The sequence below is a fragment of the Lemur catta genome, chromosome 8 (assembly GCF_020740605.2).
Source record: "Lemur catta isolate mLemCat1 chromosome 8, mLemCat1.pri, whole genome shotgun sequence".
Classification (NCBI taxonomy): Eukaryota; Metazoa; Chordata; class Mammalia; order Primates; family Lemuridae; genus Lemur; species Lemur catta.
In genome coordinates, this window is record NC_059135.1 from 21,908,904 (window position 1) to 21,932,602 (window position 23,699).

The 23,699-nt window shown below is 36.7% G+C and overlaps 1 protein-coding gene across 4 annotated transcripts in view; it reads left to right on the top strand.

The window, feature by feature from the left end:
- Positions 1-305: 305 nt before the first annotated feature.
- The window catches only part of ERBB4 (erb-b2 receptor tyrosine kinase 4), a 1,045,679-nt gene continuing 1,022,285 nt past the window's right edge, over positions 306-23,699 (top strand). For all 4 annotated transcript variants that reach the window (XM_045559045.1, XM_045559047.1, XM_045559044.1 and 1 more), the window contains exon 1: positions 306-507. In XM_045559045.1, the coding sequence (XP_045415001.1) occupies positions 426-507 (82 nt within the window). In that variant the 5' untranslated portion in view covers positions 306-425. The remainder of the gene's footprint in view (positions 508-23,699) is intronic.

Here is a 23,699-nt window from a genome sequence, read left to right on the forward strand (position 1 = left end):
GAGAGGCCGGAAACCTACCCCCGCTTTGCAATCAACTTTTTTTGGAAACCTTTTTTTCCCCCTTTCCTTTTTTATTGTTGGCCAACCAGTGAGAGAGAGAAAGTGAGGAGGGAGCGAGAAAGCGAAGGCGCACACGGGGAAATAGCTGCACGGTCCGGCCCGGAGCACCGCGCGCACACGCTCGAGCGCACTCCCACACGCGCTCACACCCACGCTCGCAGGCACCCCCTCCTCCGGCACCCGGCCCCGGCCCCGCGGCCGCGGACTCGGTCGCCCGCTGTGGGAGTCGGTGCACCGCGCTCGCCGCGCCCGCCCCCCTCGCGCCCTCACGCGCGCCTGGCTGGGGGATCTCCTCCGCGTGCCCGAAAGGGGGATATGCCATTTGGACATGTAATTGTCAGCACGGGATCTGAGACTTCTAAAAAATGAAGCTGGCGACAGGACTTTGGGTCTGGGTGAGCCTTCTCCTGGCGGCGGGGACCGTCCAGCGCAGCGCTTCTCAGTCAGGTGGGTTCCTTCTCGCGCGCTCCAGTTGTCGAACCCGCTGCCGCCGGCTTGGCCGCTCGGAGTGGCCCCCGTGCCCTGCTCGCCCGTCCTGCGTGGCGTGCAGGGACCACTCGACCGGAGCCTCTTTCTTGGGCTCTCGCTCGCCCCTCTTTCCATCCTAAACTTATCTGTGTGTGCATGTGTTTTATTTATCATGAAAATTACTCTGAGCCCCTGTCCCTTTTCCACTTAACCCCGCATTTTCCTTTCTCGAGCGTTTTTTGTGAGACTAAGCGGGATCCCTTCTGGTCGCGCCTGTTCGGGACACGGGAGAGCCAAATCCCTAGTTAGTGCAGATTCCTGTCTCCCCCCGTCTGGGCCCTTGAGGATTCGAGACGCCTCAGGGAAACGTTCACCGGGGCTGGGGTCCCGGGCGGTGCCGGTGGGCCTCTAGCCCGAGGGCGCTTTGCACCTGTGTGTGCCGCCGGCGGCCAGAGCGCCCCAAGCCGCGCGAGCCTTGCGGGGTCAGAGGCGACTCGAGCCAAGCCTGGGCAGCGCGAGTGCAGCGGGCCGGCGCGTCTCGGCCCGGGGCCCGGGACTCTGGGCCTCCTGGGCCGGCGTCCCGGAGCCCTCGCCCCGTTGACTTGAGAGGCGCTTGCTCGCCCGCCTGACTTCTTAAAAAAAAAAAAAAAAATGCTTGGCACATTTGAGCCAGAAGCCCAGCCTTCCCGTCGGTTGCCGTGTTTGGCTCCGGGAAGAGTTCTTCCTGTAGTTCAACTTGCTATTGGCCGGAGTCCCTCCAACTTCTCTGTTTACTGCCCGGCCGGGCTGCTGAGCCTGCCGGTCGCACGAATAGATTGAACCCGAGGCGGGCGCTGCGGCTGCGCTGAGCGCGCGGCCACTGTTTGCTGGAGAACTTGATCCCCACATACCTGGACAGGCAAAGGGCTAGTTGACCCCTAGAGGCCGCACAGTGGGGATGGCGCGTCGCAGCATGCAGGGCTAATGACAGCACCTGCAGTGCGAGGGAGCTCAAAGTTTCTGACACTTAAGTTTCCTGGGGATGAAAGCGGGACAGGAAAGGACTGAGGAGAAGCGGTGTCTGCCGCGGCCAAGGGGGGTCTTTTGGGAGAGCCAGGGAGATTTTCGGAACTGTCCAAGGCTGGTGACTGGAGCTTGGGAGGCTGCTTGAGGTGATAAAGATCCCGGGAGTGGCGATAGAGAGAGCTCTAGGCCTCTGGAGGGTGTCCTTCTGACCTCACCAAGAAAACAGCGCGCTGTAGTTTTCCCGCTCCGCCCCGTCGCCACCGCCTCCTCCTCCTTGCCTAGTAAATAACAAGTTACAATCATCAAGCCTTTCAAAATGACCTTCGAATGGCACATGTACGCCGCGTGTGCTGGCCGTTTGCACCCTCCCAATTAGTCCGAAATTCTTCATGCATACCAGGTCCCGCGCTCCGGCCACCTCCAGAAGCACACCAACACGGACTTGACATTCCAAGCGGCCTCTTAGATACATCTCTTTTTATCTCCCTCCGTATTCCAGATCTCCTCATATTTTCCCTCAATGGGTTGATTATGCACATTGACCCATTCAAAAGCAGTTGCGACCGACATGCAGGCTTAGCCGAGAGGAATTTCTACGAGGCGACCTACTGGGGGCTGTCTGGTTCAGCCCATGCCACTGGGGGACCCCCTCCAAGTCCGCAGCAATTTGGTATTAACTATGCGGCTGCGGGTTGAGCTATGCCGAAAAGCCCTTTTCAGAATTTCTGCAAGGAATGTAATCCAAATTAGTTCTGCAGCTGTCCTCTTCCTCGTCTCAGGCGACACCAGCTCGCGCCCTCGCTCGTCTCTTCTCCTTTCCCTGGGCGAATTGTCAGACCCACAAGTGAGCCCATTTAGAGCGCGAGGATTAGCGTGCCATTGTTGTTCCGTGTGTGACTCTGTACTTGAAATTCTGGGGGCACAAAGGCGAGCCTCACTTGTTCAAAACACAAAGTGATCTAGATGAAAGGGCCGCACAAAGAAAAGCTCTCGGGTGCATCCTTGGTATAATTGCAACAAGCATACTAAGGTGATCCATTGGAAACTGTAAATGCCCCTAGGGACTTCTTTTTTCATCCTCCCCCACCTCCACCCTGCTGCACCTGGCAGGGAAAGTTCAGCTGGCTTTAATGTAGTGCTATTATAAAAACAAGTTACTGTCTGGGGTGTGAGTGAGCGTCTGTGTGTTTGTGGCTGTGTGTGTGTGTGTGGCTGTGCGTTCCCAAGTAAATACATATTGCGCGTCTTCACTCTCGTGGTTAGCAGTCAGTAGCAGTTTGGAGGAGTTTGTTTTGGTCCAAATGAGAAATTAAGTGCGGATAAGTAAACTAAGCTGCCAGAGGGCGACAAGATGTTGAGTGAATTGCTTTTAGATGAAACAAATTAAGGAAACGAGGGAAGACAATCTGCTTCTCGCATTATTAGACACGCTTGGAGTTCAGGGGAAAGTGGCATATTTTTGAAATGCTAATTTCTTAAGAAGCAGAAGGAATGCACCTTATTTACTGCTCTATGTGAGCAGAATAAAAATACAGGGTGGGGATTCTATTGTATAGATCTTTAAGATATTTCTTAAAATAATCGTAACGGAAGAAGACTTGTTTTTTAATTTTTTTTCTTCTTTTGCTTGAAAAAAATCAGCTTTAGAGAAGATGATTTTTTAGAAAGTCTGAAGGACTTTGCCCCATTTTCAATGATTCATTTTATCTAGAAATATTATAGCCAAAGTCCCTTTATATGGCAATTATAAAACCTTTACCACCCAAAGGAATGATTCTAAAATTTCTATCTTCCCCATATAGTGGAAAGTCACCAATATTACCTTTATATTGAAATAAAATATATAGTAGTATTGAGGTGGCACTCTCATATACCTTACTAGATAAGTGATGGAAAGTTCAGTTTCCATTTCTTATTTGCAAGTAATTTATTCCTGCTTTTCATTCTATAAAAGTACATGTATCTTTCCTACATATTTAGTATATATCATTGTATCTCCAAATTTATAATTTTTTTCTTTTGAGAAGAAAAATGTTAATAAAACTTGGTTAAGTGGTAAAAAAGGTGTAAAATACATTTTCAAAAAGGCATCAATCCTTTTTCTTACAAGTATTTACTGTGTAGGCACATCCATGGGTACACTATTTCTTTTTTTTCCTTTAATTTTGAAATTCTTATATATGTAAAAGGGGGCTTTTTAGTAGAAGGTATTAGTTTTTCTTCAGATTACTTCTAAGTAAATTAATATGTGTTACTATAACTGAAAATCACTTGAAAAAACTATAATTATGTACTGTTATGATGAAATGGAATGACTCTGGTTATGTCATTATTCTTTGTGTTTTTTTCCTCTTAACTGTCTTTATGTATTTTAATCATGTGTGCATAGAAAGTCAAATTTTGTTGAAAATCAGGCACTTACTGCTTTATATATATTTTCATTTAGTCACTGGAAATATGTCTTAATTAAGAAATTACATTAGAATATTTACCAGGGCATTCACCTCATGGAAGATTTATGCATTTTTTATTCTAACCTGAACACAGTAAGTTTGCATGGGCTGATTTTTAGAATTTGCATTCATTTGATGGAAAAATCATATTTCCTTCTCAAAGTGGATTCAAATATTTAGTATTCATGAGCTTTCATCACTTTTGTTCTTAAATGGAAGTACTATTTATCATCTGTCTTATGCATTCACTCTATTTCTATAGATTCTTTCTTTTACATCTTATTATTTATTGAGTTTACACATGTGAATATATATTTTCCCTTCCACCACTAAGTATATTCTATTTTTGTGTCTTTCCCCCAACCTGCCACTCAGCCACTGCAGGAGTCCTCTGAGCCAGTTTTCATTCTTTCTTTCTGATAAATCTGATATGGCTGGTTGGCTGGACAGTCACAAGCCATTCCATTGCTCAGATTTATCCCTGAAAGAAAATAAAAAGGCATCGATCCAAGATTACTAGCATATCTCAAAAGCCCTGACTCCAAGGCCAAATCTTTCCACAGAGAAGGCCCTCTTACCCTTTTTCTGTCCTTCTTTTCCCTTTTTGACCAAGGAAGGAAAGTGGACCACTGCCATTTAAAAAATGCTAGTCATGCAAGGAACTGTGTTATTTCTAAGTATTCGCTGAAGCCTGGTGATTAGAGCCACCTTGAGATTAATGGCTATGTGTGGTGCACATTTTAGACAATAAGAATTAGGATGCCTTAAACATTGCAATGCTTTAAAGTGGTATCATTTTTTTATTATGTCAAGCTAGTTATTAAGAAAGCTTAACATTTATTTTTAAAACAGCCTTAAGTTTTAGCCTTATTTTAGTGTTCTGCTGCTGTTGGATATCCATGTATAATGTGTAAGTGCCTAAAATATATATGAAGCAAATGATCAAAAAGGATTTTCTGTTACCTGCAAACTGGTTGGTACTCTGTTTAATTTCACCCTTTTGAGAAATACTGCTTTATAGAGATGTTAATATTTACATTGAAATTAGCATATACAGGTTCAAGCCCACAGCTGTTCTACAAAAATTGTCAAGCATATTCCACTGTTATCTTTTACAGTGATCTACTGAGTATGCTATGCCAGATAGAACTTAATCATATTACCAACTCTAGGTTATATCATTTTAGAGATCTTCTATTATGTTACATTTCACCATATGGAGCCAAATTGGATCTTTTATCTAATACTCATTTTCTGAAATATTATAAATATTGGGAAGTCAGAGTAAAACCTTACTTTTTATGATTTCTAACACAGCTATTGACTGGATTTTTCAGTTCATAATGAAAAATAATCCCTTGATTTTCCTTTTTGTTTTTTAATAAAAATATTCTAGGGCAATGAAACTAAAACTGTATGTCTTGTATGTAATTTGAAGGAGACTTTCACTGCCTATTTTGCAGAACATAAACACATGGTTTAAATCAGGATTTCTACTTTTTATGAACAGTTCCTCCAGTCTCTTCTTAATATCTCAAGCAACTCACTCCATCTCTTTGTGACTTGTCTTGTCGGCCTAGGGGGTGGAAATGCATGGGGATGCACTCTTTATTTCTCTAGTGTATAGCAGTTTTCTGGAAAATAACTTTAAAGTCTTCTGTGATATTGAGATACATTCTGGTAACAAGTTAATTGTTTTTTGTACATGTAATTTAAATGGCACATGGAATTTAAAACATGTACATGTATGTTAATAAACATAGTGTAAACCTTCTAGCAGACCATCTGTGTCAGAAGAGCACCTGTCCAAAGAAATAAAGAGGTTGTTGAGTCTAAGACATTTGTATTTGAAGGCCATTTACCAAAAATATTGCTTTTCAGAATTGCTCTGTTGTCGCTTTAGGTTTCATTGTATATGGTTTTTTCTGAGTTTTTGGTAATTCTGAAATGTTTGTTAAATAAATGACCTATTTTCCAATGCTTTAATTAAAGCTTTAAAGCTGCTTTCTTGTTTTTGGATTTCATACTTAAACACATGCTTTCTATTTGTACAAATTTTTCAAGAGAAATCAGAGCTGTCTCACTTTTATGATATAGAGTTAAAATATGTGGAGGTTTGGGGACCTAATTCTAAAAAAGGTTATGTAGCATATAGTAATTGTTATATAGTTATTTTCATTTTGAATAAGTGATGGCTCTGCTGGCCCATCACTTTGCACAACTCCAGGGGGCAGTAGCCACATAGACTTTAATAGGAATGGTGCATGCCTGAGTTATGGGTAGTGCAGCAACAGCCCTGCTGTTGTGTGATGCTAGAGAATAAAGCACTAAAATAAAAGTTAGGAGATTTGGGTTCTGCTGTTACAATCATTTGTTATGTGATCTTGGGTTAGACTTCTTGCCTCCTCTCAATTGCCTCACCTCCATTAGTGTAGCTAAAGAGTCATGCCTAAACTATTAACACCTAGAATGTTTCTTAATGTCTTAGATAGATACGGAAAGGATATTTAGACTTTTTAGAAAAAAATCCATTGGTTTTCAATTATTTTTGCATGTGGACCACGTTTTTTTCAAGTAAATTCTTATGTGTAGCCCTGATACCTAAAAACAGGTCAAAGGGTAAATGGAGAGCTGCTTTTGTTGAAGATGCAGTAAGAAGCCAGCTTTGTAGCCCCGTCTTTGACACTCCCCCCCCTTTTCTTCTACTGTTGCCTCTACTGTCCTGCTCTGTCATCACAGAAGTCTAGCATTATTTACAAACCACTGATCTAATCCAGGCTTCTCATTTTTTAAGTGAGGGAACTGAGAGCACAGGGGTGTTGGGTAATATGTTAGTGGTAGCTCCCAATACCAATATAATTTTCTATTACATGCATAGAAGTATTTAAAAACTCATAGGCATTTTTAGGAAAAAGTGAACAAATAAAAGATTATGTTGTTCTAAAAGAGAATTGCAAATGAAGACCAGGGATTGGACCCACAGGCCTACTTATTATACTATGTAGTTGTTTTTAAAGGAAAGACTGTGGGATCATCATCATCCTTAATTTATGTTTAGGAAGTAATCGCTGATTGCATTTATAACTTACTGCACACAAAGATTAAGGAAATAAAGCAACTTTCTTAAGACATAGTTCTGTAAGAGGATCTGTTTACCTAGTTAGGCCTACAGGGACATAGAATTTTGACCCTAAAAGTCACTTAGAAAGATCCTACTTTAGTATCTGTATATAATAGAACTTTAAAGAGTTTCTTTTACCTGGGACTTTATGAACAGGCCCAATAAGTAAAGAATGGCAATTTTTCCATTCTGTAATAAGTAATATGTATGCTTAAATAAAATGGATTGTAAAGGATAAATATTGGGTTACTCATCACCAATTAGTTGGTAGAGACCCTTAACCAGCAAATCCATGGGAATACTTCAGATTGTTCCAGGCCCATCCTTTTATTATTTCTACTGTCTTTATTGGGCTCTCTTCTTTCTTTAGGCTCCTGCGAAGACCTAGTTGTATTCTTTGAACAAGTACATATGCAAAGCTTGAAGTACTAACACTTTATAAATTTATTTCTATGGCACATTTGCCTCCTTCTAGTTGGCTTCTGCAAAACAATGCCTCTGGGGTTTGTGACCTTGCAATGTTGTTGATCTAACCTTAACTCTCTCTGGTTGTGGCCGAGTTCCCTCAAGTACCTGAACTTTCTTGGACATGATCAGCATTCTCATGGGCCCTAGTGATTGAAAGGAGGTTTGAAATTTGTTTTGACAGGAAGAGTGTCTAGAGTCTCTTCCTGTTAGGAATTGGAGATGAAAGTGGACCCCCATAAAAGATTAACATAGGAACCATGAAACTTCTTGTGTAGTATCATTAAACCTCTCCCCTGAGAAGGAGGTCAGGATCATTGCTATTAATCACATTATTTCCAATATTGTAGAGGTTACTGAAGTATACTAAACACCAATAAGAATATGCAGGACTTGGCTTCTGAATTGAGGGAGCTAAAAGTAAAAGGAATTAAAACTGTGTGACGATTTATAATACATTTCATTTGGAACATAGTTAAAGTTGTTTAAAGAGAAGAACATGAATAGTGCAATAAGCACTTTTTTATTTTCCAAAGAGATCAGGCTCGTAAACAATCAGTTTCAACTTGCTAAATTTTTATTACTTTGTTGACCTTTACTTAATGCCTTGTCCCATGTAGCTGGTATAGGTGGATAACCAAGTGTTAAGCCTTTTGGATACAAGTAGGGATTGTAAACCTGCTTTCAAAAAATGCATCTGTTGGTTTTCTGTCCATTTCTGTGGTTATCTCATGGCTGGTTAGGATTGAAAAAAAATTGGCAACAGATTCTCCAGGTTCTGTGACTATATCTATCTAGTATAGCTGTGGCTTGAGCAGTCGGTTGTGTAGTCTTTTATTTCAGGATGGTTCTCCATCATTTATTTGCAAGGGGATGCCTGATAGAGTTCACCGATGGTGGTGTGTATTTTGTGACAAACTCTTCTTTTACTAAAATCTTTCTTTGTTATTATTTCCTATTTTTTCCTGTAGTTTTAAAGAATATGAGAGTATGAGTTTCTTTCTATAAGGACCTATGAAAACCAAATAAAAATAAAACAACAACATTTCTTTTGGACACATACTTTCATTTTCAGGAGTTCTTTTGTCTGGTCATTTTGTCTAGAACTAGAGCAGTTGAGCAAATTTTGTTTTTAAGTAAAGTTGACTGCGTGGCATATTAAAATCTCCTCAAGATTTTCATAAACATAGTATGATCCTTAAAAACCTCAGAGCTTGGCTATTGCAAGATCCTCTTTCCTGGTCTCCTTTTTCCATGTCCTTGTACCTCCAAGACATCCTTCCTGTCACTGTCAGGTGACCATTTTTAATATTATACTTTTATTATCTTAGTTTTTATTCTGAAGTCTTCAGTGGACCCTCATTGTAAAGTTTAAAGCCTGCTAAAATAGTCTTCAGTTTCCTTTTAATTTCTGTTTTAGAGTTTCTTAAGATGTATTATATCTAAAAACCGGGCTGACCTAGTCAGTATTCCATGACTATGCTGAGGTCATTGTTTTTACTTTTGACCCCTTTCCCTGGAACTCATGGCTTACTTGGTGCCTCTGCCTGCCCAAACTTTCGAATCTGTTAAGTTTTACTTTACATTATACCTCTTCATTTCATCTTACTTCACTGACGCTAGCCTATAGTCTTTGTCAATATCACTTATCTGGCGTTTAATCTAAACCAACCTATAGTTTTAATGTTTTAAGTGCAAGAGTTCTTATCCCCTGCAGAGCCTAATATGGTGCCACATATATGGTATGCTCTTTAAAAATATTTTTTTTTAAATGAAAGAATAACATACATTTGCTGGAGCAATTTTAAGTGCATTCATGGATGGTTATTATTTGTAATTAAACATATAGTGCACAAAGTAAGTTGTTCTAAAAACATAATTATAGAATTCTTAATAATAGATATTAGTCATGTTTACCCTGGCAATTTCTTTGGTGCGTTCTTGAGCGTCCTGGGGTATTTCTTCAAATGGAGTGTTTCCAAGACTCTATCATTTATCCCCATGCTCATTTTTAGAGTCTTCTCATAATAGGGTACAAAGTATTTCTGTTGATTTTATTTTTGGCAAGTTAAATATATGTGACTACCATTCTTAAACATGTAAATATTTTATAGTGGATTATTTTTGTGTTTATGGTAATTATATTGCTATTTCTTTCTAATCTCACATTTAAAATTTTTAATCAGTTTAAGCAATAAGCATGTGCTGACCCACCAGTGTATTTCAGGACCATGTTAGGAACTGATGAGGAAATATAAAAAGCTCAAGATGACAACTTTTCCCTTCTTTTAAAGGATAGATGATACTAATAAAATACAATATAAAAATATGTTGTATTAAGTGATTTTGCAAACTCTTGGGAGGAATATTTGTCTCCAGAGAAATGCTAATAAGTATTTCATGAAAAAGGGTTTCAGATGGAATCTGGCATTTTCTATTCATAGATATACATGATAATACAACTTTGTTATAACTAAGATTTCTCAGTGTCTTAAAATAGACAACTAGACATATGCTTACCATTTTAAAAGGATTCTATAAAGGAAGCACTTGCAGTATAACTGAACTGAGAGGTGACGGGGATTCTCTTAGCTGCTCTTTTAAATGATTCACTCTGCATTCTGAAAATTGGTAAAATGATTATGGTATTTATAGAGTTAGAGTCTACCAGGGAAAATCTCTTATAGACATTTGTTCTCAGGTTACCAGATTCAAAAAATCTGTCAACCTTTCTAGGCCACTAGGGTGCACTAATTGTACCTTAATTTGTAATTCCCTAAAAGAGTTAATGTTACTTTCAAAATTATCTCACAGTCTGCAGGGTAATCTATTAATGAGAGAATTGGGAATGGAGACATTAGAAACTTGGTCTGAATTTTTTTTTTTTTTGTAGCGCTTTCCTGATCTTTTTTACTTTAAGAGAAGAACCCCTTTGAGTCAGAGATTATTGTGCCTACATTGTAGATGAAAAAATGGAGATATAAAGTAGTATGTGAGGGTAAAGCCTGACTGGTGTGTTAGTCTGGTACAGTTACATGTCTGTCCTATCTGAGAGCCGGCTGGCTCTGCCTTCTGCCCCTCAGCCTCTTGCATGTCTTCTTCATAGCCACAGAAGCTAGTGATGCCTCTCGAAGTCATGGTTCCTCCACTCTACCTTCCCACTGTGCAACAAAGGGATGCTTAGCGCTCCAGATCCTTCTGCCTTCATGTCAGCAGCTCTTCTTGCTTTCCTTTTAGGCACATGAAGAAACTTGTCTAATACATATATCGGTTAAGGAGTCCTGCTTTTGGTTACTCTGCAGTTTCCCTCCTCCATTGTATTCTCCAAATTTCTTTCTTTGTACTGTGTATGTTAAGGAAACCATCACATAAGCCTTGCCTTCTTGAGAAAATTTCAAATCAGGGGCATATGCAAGATTTTGGGAACTGAATTTCTGCAATTTAGGAAACATCTTTAAAAACAATATAAAAATAGAAATACAAACTAAGCACCAATGCAATAGGGGGGTTTTGAAGCTGAAGCCTTTTTTAAAACTTTGTGATAAATCTGCCTGTACTTAAAAATTATACATTTTAGGAAGTAATGTGGCCCTTCTTTTATCTGTGAATTTTGGGTGTCATTATATAATTCCTTGGGTTTTTTTTTTTCCTAGTGCATGTGCTTAGTGTCCATTATTAATGTGGAAGAATGCATTACTTCAAGAAGAAAATTTTTATATAATGTAAAATCATATTGTAAAGCACTTTAGTATATCTTTGGATGAAATAATGTACTATACAGAGATAATTTCAGAATATTTTCTAAGTGTGAACATGCCTAATCCAGATATATACGTATTTTTTCTTGACATCATATTTTTAAAATTGGTCATGCAATACTGTCTTTTACACAATTCTGTAGTTTATAATGGTTGGATATAATGTAAAGGAATCTTGCCAGTTTGGGTATATAAAAGCTATATTATTAAGACCCTATCCCTTGAAATACAGCTGGCTGGATTTTTAATCATTTGTTATTTAGCATGGATAAAAGTCTGTCTTTGACTCTTACCCGCAGGCTAAGTTAAATGTGACCATTTTAACTACAATAGACATTATTACTAGCAATGAATGAACAATGCATCTAAATTAAAATCAATAGTTAGAGAGTGCAGCTCTTTGGTAATATTTTTAACTAATATGTTAACACATTTAAGAAACAATAAAAGGATCAGTATTTCAAGTCACATTTTTACTATGTAAAAATATCAGCTAAACAGTTAATAATATTTCCCAGTTGTTAACTTGAAATTTAGCAGCCCATTGTTCCTGGTGATATATCGAAACCTCTAAAAATGTACTTGGAATTAATGGGAACTGAAGTGATTGGTATTCAGATATAATTCTTTAGTGGCATTTTTCTTTTCTTTCTTTTAAGTACAGGATAAAAATTGAAAGTATAAAAAGCTTTGAGACAAACTGAAATAGACAAAACATTTTATGCAACTGTTGGTGAAAGGGGCATTCATTATTTTTTCCTGTGCTTACTCTATTGCTTGTGGCCAGAATTAGCACACCATGAGCCAGAGAAAAAGATAAGACAAACAGAATGGCATGCAGCTAATTTTGTTTAGCAAATTTAGAGCTGATACATGCTATTTCACTCCTACAAACTAACTCAGTCACTCTTTGAAAGGTACAGATGAAGTTTGTCTCCCACAGTTTAACAGCTTTCACTCAATATTTATAGGCTATATAAAAATAAATTTCTGTAAGTACCATATTTCTTACTGGCAGGATGAGCACTATGAAGGCGGATTTATTAATGAGGAAAAAAAGGAAAACCAAGAACATTTCAATTGTTCCGGGTCTGCAGAAAATAAAATACCTGTAATGTCAAAATATCCAAAATATCTTTGTTTCTATGTAGTGGGCTTTCAGTATTCAGGGGTTTCTACTACTTGTAAGTGAGTCAGAAATCTCATTATTTTATGAAAATTTTGTGATTGGAATCTGGTAGATGGTTAGACTCATATTTTGGAACTAGTCATTCATCTGCCATATGTGCCAACAGAATAGAATCCACTGTAACAGTCAGGAAGTGGCTTCAAACAAAACAAACAGACCCCAAAACGTTGGCCTGTGTGAAAAAGTGCTATCGTCCAACAGAATAAACTTAGTGAAATTTCTTAATGAGGCTAACTTCTGTGAGAAAATGATAACAAAACTTGTAACACTTGATGGAAATGTGATTCTAGAGAAAGCTGGGAATCTGTACAATAATATCCATATTTGGAAATATCCCAGGACACATTCCTAACAGTCTTTTCTAGCACAGTGAATGATAGGATATCCAAAGAGTTGTAATGTTATTTATATATCTGCTAGAGCTTTGTTATGGCTCAAGACTACATTCTCCATAATCAATCTCACTGTAGAGAATAATTCTCATATTCATGAATTGTTTATCTCATCATATTTCCAGTGGTTATTTCAAGGTTAATTTTCTTCAGATAGCTTCCCTCTTGATTAAGGTTTGTAGTAATTGTATATGTGCTGATATAGCACATGAAGCCTTTAAACTTGAAGACATCTTTGATTTTATAGTGAGTCAAGATCAAATGCTTTCCGATGCTTCCTACTCAAATATCTGGAAAAAAAATTCACTGTGTATTTTTTATTTCTACTGAAAATGTGGAGACTTTGGTTTACATTTTCAAAATCCCATAAACTCTTTTGTAGGATACAATGAAAAAAATATATTCCATTACTAGGACTAATACTCAGGTAGTATGTTCCTTACAATTTTACTGATTCTTAAAATATTGAAGCACATTTTTATCTAATTGGGCTTCCCAGATTCCTTCTTTGGAACCCCTTCCTCTGATTTATCCCAATCAAATGACTAAAGAGTTAATCTAATACCTGGTACAATAATGGACCTTCAGATTATCTCCTCTGGCATATGCTGTGATCTATTCTGATGTGCTTTTGCTGTTACAGTCTGTAAATACTTTGAATATTTCCCTTGCACATAAAATTTTTGCTATAAGTGTTTTAAAATAATAGAAATATGAATACTGTCATAGTATTTTTGCCACAATTAAGTATTAGCCAGTCTGAGGAAAGCTTGTTTCTCAGTTAAGTGTATCACAGAATAGATGCCTATTTTATTATATATGATGAAGTTAAAAAAGAAATGACTTAAACATGATAGACAGAATGTCACTGATCAACAGACTGAATTAGCATAGGAGAAAATCACTTGAATCAGGCAGGCCAAAAGACCCAAATAAAACAGATGTTATGAATTCTCCTGAGAGTGAATATGGGTGCTGATTTGTCAATTTGTCTATAAATTGGGCTGCTAAATACTTACAACCATTTGAATTTGTGGTGGCCATAATCTATATAGTAATAACCATATTACATGCTTATATTATTAATCAGAATGGTTATCTGGCAAAGTATTAGCTGTTACAGGTGTGTGTACTATAAATGGGAGTATCCCTTGAGGTCACTACACCTACTCTTTTAATTTATGGCAGGTAAGGAGGAGAAAAGTTCAATTTAAAATTTTTTTTACGAAGTCAAAATGTATTACTCTGGTATAAACTGTGAATATCAGCTTAATTACGATACTTTTGATAACTTAGATTTGGATTTTTTAAAAAAAATTCATATTACAACAGAATATTGGCATACAGTTTCATTTGAAATATGACTAAAGAAATAAGGAGATGCCAGGAATGGAAAAGAGAGGTCTTGGGAAAGGGACATGATAACTGTCTTCAATAGTTGGAGGGCTGTTACATAGAAGAGGAATTAGCACTGTTCTGCGTAGCCTTGGAGAACAGAAACATTAACAGCTGTTTGAAATTGTAAGGTATCAGATTTCAGTTAAACACCATCAAGGAGTTTCTCATAGAGCTTCCCAAAGCTGGAATGGTCTGTCCTGGGAGGTAGTGAGTTCCCTTCATGTGTGGGGTGGTAAGCTCTGATCTAACCTCTCCTATGATGAGGAATGAATGAGGCAGCTGAGGAACAACTGGTCAGCAATGTTGGTTGGGGGTGGGGATTGGGTTCAGTGATTTCTGAGTATCTGTCACAAGGACACCATGCCCAAACGTCCTTTCCCAGTCCCTAAAAAATAGAGGAGATGAAACTCAAACTTCAAGTCTCTATGACTAGGATTCTCACCCATCTGCTTCTTACCATCCTACCTACTGTTTATAGATTAGTGGATTTATGAAGAATTTTTTGAAAAATTGTCTTTCTTAAATATCTAATATTTTACTCTTATTTTTCTCAATATTCTTCATATTATTCACTATTCTGATCCACATACTACCACCAATTAATCATTCTCAATTAAAAAAAATACAATACAGGTGGGCACAGTGGCTCATGCCTATAATTGCAGTGACTCAAGAAGCTGAGGTGGGGGAATTGGTTGAGGCCAAGAGTTTGAGACCAGCCTGGGCAATATAGCAAGACCCCATCTCTAAAAAAAGAAATTAGCTGAGCATGGTAGTATGTGCCTGTAGTCCCAACTACTTGGGAGGCTGAGGCAGGAGGATTGCTTGAGCCAGTAGTTCAAGGCTGCAGTGAGTATAGACTACTCCACTGCACTCCAGGTGGGTGACAGAGTGAGACCTCATCTCCAAAAAAACAAACAAACAACAACATAAGTAAAAACACGTGGGATAAAGAGAAAAGTAAAAACAAAACAATCCAATACAGAATATAAGCATATAACCTTAAAACATACGTACTTCACTGTGCTCCTGGGTTTGCACCAGCAGGCATTTATAAAACTGTATCTAACTAAACTAGAGGAAGAAATATAGAAGAAGGTGGAGACATAGGTGCAGCAGGAAGTTGGAAAAGTGGGTCTGCAGCTGTGGATAGAGTGTAAAGTGCTGAGAAATAATAGCAAAAGAGAAACACTTTCCTAAGGGAACTGAAAATCAAAAAGAGATAAAAAGATAAAGGTACATATGTATGCCTGACTTAATTACAAATAAGGTAGAACTTTATTAGTCAGCTTTGGATATATTTTACTCCAGGGCCTTTAACATTTCAATCTCTTTTACCCCCATTTTTGAATCTACATTGTAAAATACTGTCTGAAGAAAACATTTTGCTTTTTTTTTTTTTTTTGGACTTTCTTTTAACCTTGTTTTAGGTTCTCCTGTATGAAGACTGTGCTGTACTACCTTCTGCCTTAGTCTTTCTGATCCACCACCTCTCCTCACCATGTGCAGTGTACATCTAATGCCTCCTCTATGCCAACCTCTGTGACTGTGCTGGTACTTTTATGCATTATCTCCAGTGCCTCCTAAAACCTGCATGGTAGATGGCATTAACCCTCTTTCAGAATTACATAATTGGCCAAATCACACAGCCACTTCTCAGCAGAGGCAATATTGTAACGATTCACTTGGCTATTATTGGGTGTATATTAGAATTAGATTTTAGCTGTCTGTCTTTAAAGAGGCAATGGGCGAAGGTAACCCACTAGACAAAAAATAAGTCCATCCTAAGCTTCTGTCTGGCTTTGGTAGCCTTCATTATCTCTTTGTCTTAGTTTCTAGATACCCACCCTTGTCTCTTCTCTGTGTAAATTATTCTGAGCTCTTACCCATTTACAGAGCTCTAATCCTTCCTGTTTCTGCTGCCTGCTGGATATCTGCACTTGGATATGCCATAGTGTATGCAATTCAAGCTGTTAAATATCATACTTATCTCTTTTCACAGTTGATATGCTTTTATTATTTTAATTGGTATAAACTTCTATAAACTGCAGATTAGCTCTTCATTGTTAAAAAGCCCAGAAATCATAATATCTAATATTTATTTAAGTCAGTAAGCCTGCTAAGCACTTTTCATATGATAACTTGATCTTAAAAAGGTGTATACTACTGTCTTCATTTTACAGACAAGGAAACAGAAGCTAAGAGAAAGTAAATAACTTGCCAAATGGCATATACCTGTGCAAGTGGCTGATTAGCAATGCCTAAACTCCTAACTATTAATTTCACATGGTCCAAATATCCATATTTTACATAAGAAAATAAACTAAAACTCCCAAGAAGTATGCTGGCAACATAGATGAATTTAACTGCTTTAGGCCATCAAAAATTATTTGTTCATAATCATTATTAATAACCAGATATATTTGAGTATATACCAAACCAGGAAATAGGATCAAATATATTAACAATACATGCTACTTTTCTATTTCCTATTATATTTTCAGTACATTTATAACACCTCAAATAGAGTAACTATTCTGGTAAATATTGCAAAGAATAAAATAGAGGTAAAATAAAGGGACTTCAGAATTAAACAGTCTAGGTTGGAATCCTAACTATATGACTATGGGTCAATTACTTAATCTTTTTAAGCTTCAATTTTCTCATATAAAAGGGGAATCTAATACTAATACCAAAGTCATAGTTGTAAGGATTAAATGAGATAATGCATATAAAACAGCGTCAGGCATATAGTGAGTACTCAATAAATGATAATTATGTATATTGTTGTAGTAGTAGTATGATAACTAAGGCAGTTAAAAGCAGAGAAATAAACATTACAGATTTAAAGTTACAAAATGTTAAATATGAGAAGACCATGGATTTTCTTTTTCTCATAATTTGAACTTGAGTTTTGTATGGCACATGTATATAAACAGGTGATACCATAATGGTTTGCAGAATCATTGTGTACATAGACTGGCATGAACACTGTAAGTAGACTATTTGGGAAAAAATTTGGCTCTCTCTCAGGGACAGTTTTCTCAAATCATTTTTCCTTCATATTCTGTTTTTATAGTTTTGGTATTAAAAAAAAGAGCTTAGAGAGACAGTTTTGTTCCAAAGATTTATGTTTACCTGGCAAACTCAAATCCTCTGTCCTTTCATCCTTATTGTTTTTTAAAGTGCCTTGAAGACAAAATGGTTTTTAATCAAATTCATGAGATAACTTTTTATGTTATAGTTTATAGGCATTTAAACTTTTCAAGATAGGACACAACTAATATAATGTATGACTGAATGTATTTTTGGAAAAATTTCTGCATACTAGAGCAGAATATTCAAGATCTGTGTACAGAATTTGTCACATGGAAGATAGTAAATTATTGTGATTATTAAATGCTTTTCCTATATCATGGTTTTTGTACATTTGTTTTGATAATTAAGGAATCAAGTAAAATCTGTGTATGACATCATTAAGTTTTTAATTCAAGAGTGATGCCAGTAGTGCCCACTTGCTGACTAACATTGACGTGCTTCAAAACTGTGCATGCTTAGAAAAAGTATTACTAATGGGAAGGGTAATTTCTGCTCTTCTAAAGTTGACTGCTTGCTATTTTGCAACAAGTGAGTCAGACTGAAAGACAAAAAAGTGATTTCTTCTACTTACCAAAGTAGAAAATTTCAAGAATGCTTTAGACTGAGAGATAGGTAGAAATTTTGTACACAAGCTCCACCACATGTCATTATCTTATTCAGCTGACAGGTGGTGCTCCAGAACAATATGGGGAGTGGGGATGTGTGATTAGATTTCTATCAGTTTCTGGGACAAACCATCAACTACACTGTTACAGTAAAAACCTTTTAATGTAGCAGTTGAATTACTAAAAATTTTAGTGTGAGCATAGTAACCCAATGACATAATTGTCACATGCTAATACCTTCTTTAATTTTTTTTTTTTTTTTTTTTAGACATAGTCTCACTCTGTTGCCTGGGCTAGAGTGCCATGGTGTCAGCCCAGCTCACGGCAACCTCAAACTCCTGGGCTCAAGCAATTCTTCTGCCTCAGCCTCCCGAGTAGCTGGGACTACCGGCATGCGCCACCATGCCCGGCTAATTTTTTCTATATATATTTTTAGCTGTCCAAATCATTTCTTTCTATTTTTAGTAGAGATGGGATCTCGTTCTTGCTCAGGCTGGTCTCAAACTCCTGACCTCGAGTAATCCTCCTGCCTCAGCCTCCCAGAGTGCTAGGATTACAGGCATAAGCCACCACGCCTGGCCCCTTCTTAAATTTTAAATGTGATTTAGATGGAGGCATTGACCTTGACTGGGATCAAAATTTCATGTAGCTTCAAATACACTTTTTGCTTATGAGCAATCAAATAAATTGGAATATTAAACTGTAAGTCAATACCACTGATTTTCTTCCATTGATTTATTATTTACCATTATTATGACATTTTCCTTAACCAATGGGTGATCATAAATTTAGAAGACTTAAGTGTTAACTTAATACATATGTCAACACAAAGGCATTTAAAACTATATTTATCCAGTTAGGATAGTCCCTATTTTTTTCTTTTATTATTAGTTGATACATAATAATTGTACATATTTATGAGATAAAAAGTGGTATTTTGATACTTGTACACAATGTATAATGATCAAATCAGGGTAATTAACACATCTATCACCTCAAACATTTATCATTTCCTTTTATCATTTTCCATTTATCAAACATTTAACATTTGAATGTGTTGTGAACATTCAATATTCTCTCTTCTAGCTTTAAACAAATATACAATAAATCATTGTTAACTGTATTTATGCTATAGTGCTATAGAACATGGGACTTATTCCTCCTATCTAACTGTAATTTTGTATCCATTAACCAACCTCTCCTTCTACTCCCCTCTCTCTTACTCTTCCCAGCCCCTAGTATCCACAATTCTACTTTCTACTTCTGTGAGCTCTGTTTTTCTTTTTTCCTTTTTTTTTTTAGCTCCTTCATATGAGTATATATCTTTCTGTGCCTAACATTTCACATAACATAATGTTCCCCAGGTTCATCCATGTTGCCCCAAATGACAGGATTTCATTCTTTTTTTAATGGCTGATTAGTATTCCATTGTGTACATATACCACATTTTCTTTACTCATTCATCTGTTAATGGACACTTGTTGATTCCATACCTTAACTAGGATTAATAGTGCTGCAGTAAACATGGGATGCAGTGATCTCTTCAGCATACTAATTTCTTTTCCTTTCAATAAATATCTTTTGGGGGATCTCTGGATCATATGGTAGTTCTAATTTTGGTTTCCTGATGTATTTTAAATGAAGATATTATGAGTCAATTGGACTTCATGAATGCATTCCATAAATGACAACAGTTGCTACTGTGGTAACTCTTCACCAGGTATTTGGTGGTATAGTTTGGATTAGTCCTATTCTATGATGAGGGTAGTGATGTAATGGATACAAGAGTAATTTACATTCTAGATTTGAGTTTAAAGAGAGATGATAAGCAGAGTTTATGAGAACAGCAGGGATATTGAATGGGAGATAAGCTAGAGTGCTAGAGATGAAATGACCACTGTGTAACATTCAGCCAGTCTTTCTTTCTTTCTTTTATCTCACTCCATGCTGGCTTGTGTTTTAGATTCTCTTGTCCTCCATCCTTGAGTGGTTCCAATTGCATCTATGAATCAGGAACCAATTACTCATTCTGCTCTTACAAAGCAGTCTTAATCTTTCACTGCCAGTCAAAATTCTACTTAAAAACCAGTCTAGGGAGGGTCTTTCCATTACAAAAGGCAGTCTTTATCAGTTGTGTTACCAATTTTGATTTTTAATTTAAAACACATTGTTGTAACTTTAAAGGACTATCATATTTGTTAGTGCTTCATATGTTTATGAATTAACATCCTGCTCCAACCTATAGTATCTAATATCAAAGCAGTTTTCCTCTTTTCTATTGGTACGTTTGGGGGAGTTTGCTGTGATTCTAATTGTGTCCCTGATTTCCTTCGGTAATGATTTGCTACGTATTCTAATCTCTGTGTACCATTTTGGATTTTTAATTTTTGTTCCTATCAGGACAGGGTTCTGTTAAATATTGAAGGTAGTTTGAGCATAACCCTCACAACATGAATGAAGAATAAGGCACAGAGTTTCAGTTGTATAATGTTGCTGTGGTGCTATCTAACATTCAAATCTGAAAAACAAGAGAAAGCTCTCTGTATTTTTGCTTGAATGAATTTTAGTTTGAAGAAGATTGATGCCCTCAAGGGAAAAACATCATATTCAGAGTTTCATTTCTCAGAGGAATTAGCTGCTTATAACACTCCTAACATTTTACAAACATTCTTCCAGAATTTGGTTTTTGTACCCTTATTTAGTTTTTGAAAATATGCAAAAGTGAATTGTCTGTGGAAATATCTGCCTGAAATGAATGCAGCTTAAAAGCAGAAAATTATTAATCTCTAAAGTGAATTATGGATTTTTCTCAGATTTTAGTGAGGCCAATTTCCAATAGCCATTTTATTTACCCTTTATCATTTCATGCAGTAGCTTTAATATTACAGAGACCACCGTAGCCATCAATATGTTCTTGAAAAAGAACATGATGTTTGGATTTTTCCCAAAAAGAGAACTGGGAAGTTGTATACATTATTTGATTAAATTTTAGTATATTTATTTTATATAAAATTTGTAACTAATAGTTTAAATCATGTTTCTTTTTTAATAGTAATAAGATTTTTAAATTATTCCAATTAAATAGAATTATTTATACTTTAAAAAATCAGGATGAATGATCTATTCTATATTATGTGTCTAAGAAGAAGGCTAGTAAGCTTCTCTGGATTTATTTGTACTTAGGAAAAAAGAGTGTAGAAAAGCAGTTTAGGTTTCATAAGTTTTTCATTCTTCCCAACTAGAAATCTTGATTAGGAACACCATTGCATATGATTCTGGGGATACACGGGATGGCAGCAGTAGTAGTCGCAAATAACTTTTTTTCAGGAGAGATGATAGAACAGCTGTCCTTTTTGACTGTGATCCCTGTTTGGAGTAGTCCCAGAACTTGTGAAAGAAATCTTCTCTAGGATTATTGCCTGACATGGAGCTATTCATGTCCTAAAACCACACATTTATTTACCCCCTGTTTCTCCCTGGACTCACTTTGTATCCAGCAAGAGTTAGATGTGGGATGGAGAGGCTGTGCTAGTAGATATTCCCTCAGCACAGTACTTATTCCTTTTGCCAGTTCTCCCTTTTCTTCCTGTATTTCAACTCTGAACAAGTGCATTTAACAGCTTGAACTCTCTATTTTCGAAATTATTAAATATAAGCAGATTGCTAAAGTTTTTCTTCACAAAAAAGATCAAAATTGTCCCAAGCAGGGGCTTATAATACCATAAATGGTTTATTTTTATACAAACATTTTGATTCTTCTTGGTTTCATGTGTCATGGAAAATCTCTTAGCAACTTAACACATTTTGTTATGCTCTGTAGTTTTTACAAGTATGCAAATGTTGAAGTATATTTGATAGCCCTGATGCTATTAAGTGTCCAGTTTATTTCCCAAGAATTTTAGGTGGATCTTGGGAAATTCTGAGATCAAATTATGTAATTTGTAACTGAGAAATAGCATTCATTCTTGAATATAATTTGTGATGAGAGCATTATGGAGTAAGAACTAATTCCTCTCATATCAATGAAATATGAGACAATGATTAGAATTATGTCTTTATAAGATTATTTTTCTATGCACAGACTTGCTCTGTCCCTTTAGAACTGCAAGCTAAGGTATACTTATCTAGAAAATCAGTTCCTTACCAATTAAGTTATTGGTGTTTTAGACTGGTTTTTGGTCAAATTAAATAGATCCATGATATTTTTCCTAGAAACTATGAATTAAATATATATCTCCTAGTTGAGAACAATGAAAACTACCTAGATAGCCCCCATTAATAATGCACTTTGAAAGTTTTTTTAAGTTATGGCTATATTAGGATAATAATATTTTTATAGGTTGAAAATTGACAAAGCTCCACTTTGTAGGATTTTCTTGTGTTTTCTGTCGTACGATGTATGTATGGTGTTTTAGTTCTTTTAATAACAGGGTTGCTCAGTTTGCCAGTAGGAGGCCCCTCAATGCAAGATGATTCCTCTTGGTTGGCAGATTTCTGCATAAATAAATAACACACCACACATTCCTTTCAAATACCTAAGTAAGTGAGATAATGCTATGTAACTTTTTTTTTATTTAAAAAGTAGCTGTATTATGCCAGTGACCTGTAATAAATAGCACTGCAAGGAGAAGCAGCAACCACATTCACCTTGCATCCAGGCAGAAATAACTGAGTTCTATTTCCATGGCTAGAGGGAGGAGAAGAAAGAAGAGAATGAAAGAAAAGAACTGACCTTGGATTGTAGTAACTCTCAGACTAACATGGGGAAGTTTACACTGACTACTTTTAATACACTGAATTTACCACTCAACACATTGCAAAAAACCCCTTTTTCTCTAACCATTAGTGTAGTCATTGATAATACCAGTGTGGTGGGAATATAGTAAATCATCTTTTGTGATTTTTCTGAATTCTATGTATTTTTCTGTTAACCTTTCATCGATTGGCCAAATATTGTACTGAAAATTTTTTACTGTTTGAACATAATGATGCAGTCATTACAAATACAGTTTTTGGATAAGGAGAACAATGTATATTTAAACTTCTCTAGTTCAAGATAAGGCAATAATCACCTTCTTCACATTGTCCTCTGCATTCCCTAATATATGTCATTAATTGTAAACATTGAAATGTTTAATATAAAAAGGAAAATAATCCATATGCTATAGAACAAAGCAAAGCTAAGGCCTTTAAATTCTTTCTCTATGAAAATTTAAAACTATTTGGTAATTTTAAATGTCGATTGTGACCCACAAACTTTTATTTTATTCTAAGACTTTCAGCAGATGTTGTGCAAAGAATGTAGAAAACTTCTGCAGTGACTAGGGCCCTGGAATTAAAGCCTTTACTTAGACTTATCTCACATTGAGATTTGTGAAAGCCATGCAAACATAATTCAGTGGAACTCAGTACATTTCACTCATTTACACATTCTGCCTAGCCATTCATTTGTCCAGCACATAACAAGCTTTGCACAGCAGTGAGATCAGACAGCCTGATGTACAAAGACAAAGACCAAGGATATTTGGCCCTGGCCCTGTAATTTGATTATTTCAATCTACATAGGGAGTCAAGACTACAGGATTTGATATATTTGCCATTTACAAAAGAACATCAACAACACTTCAAATATTCATAACCTCTGGGTGATTTAAAAAATAAACACATATAAATTCTACACACTCTA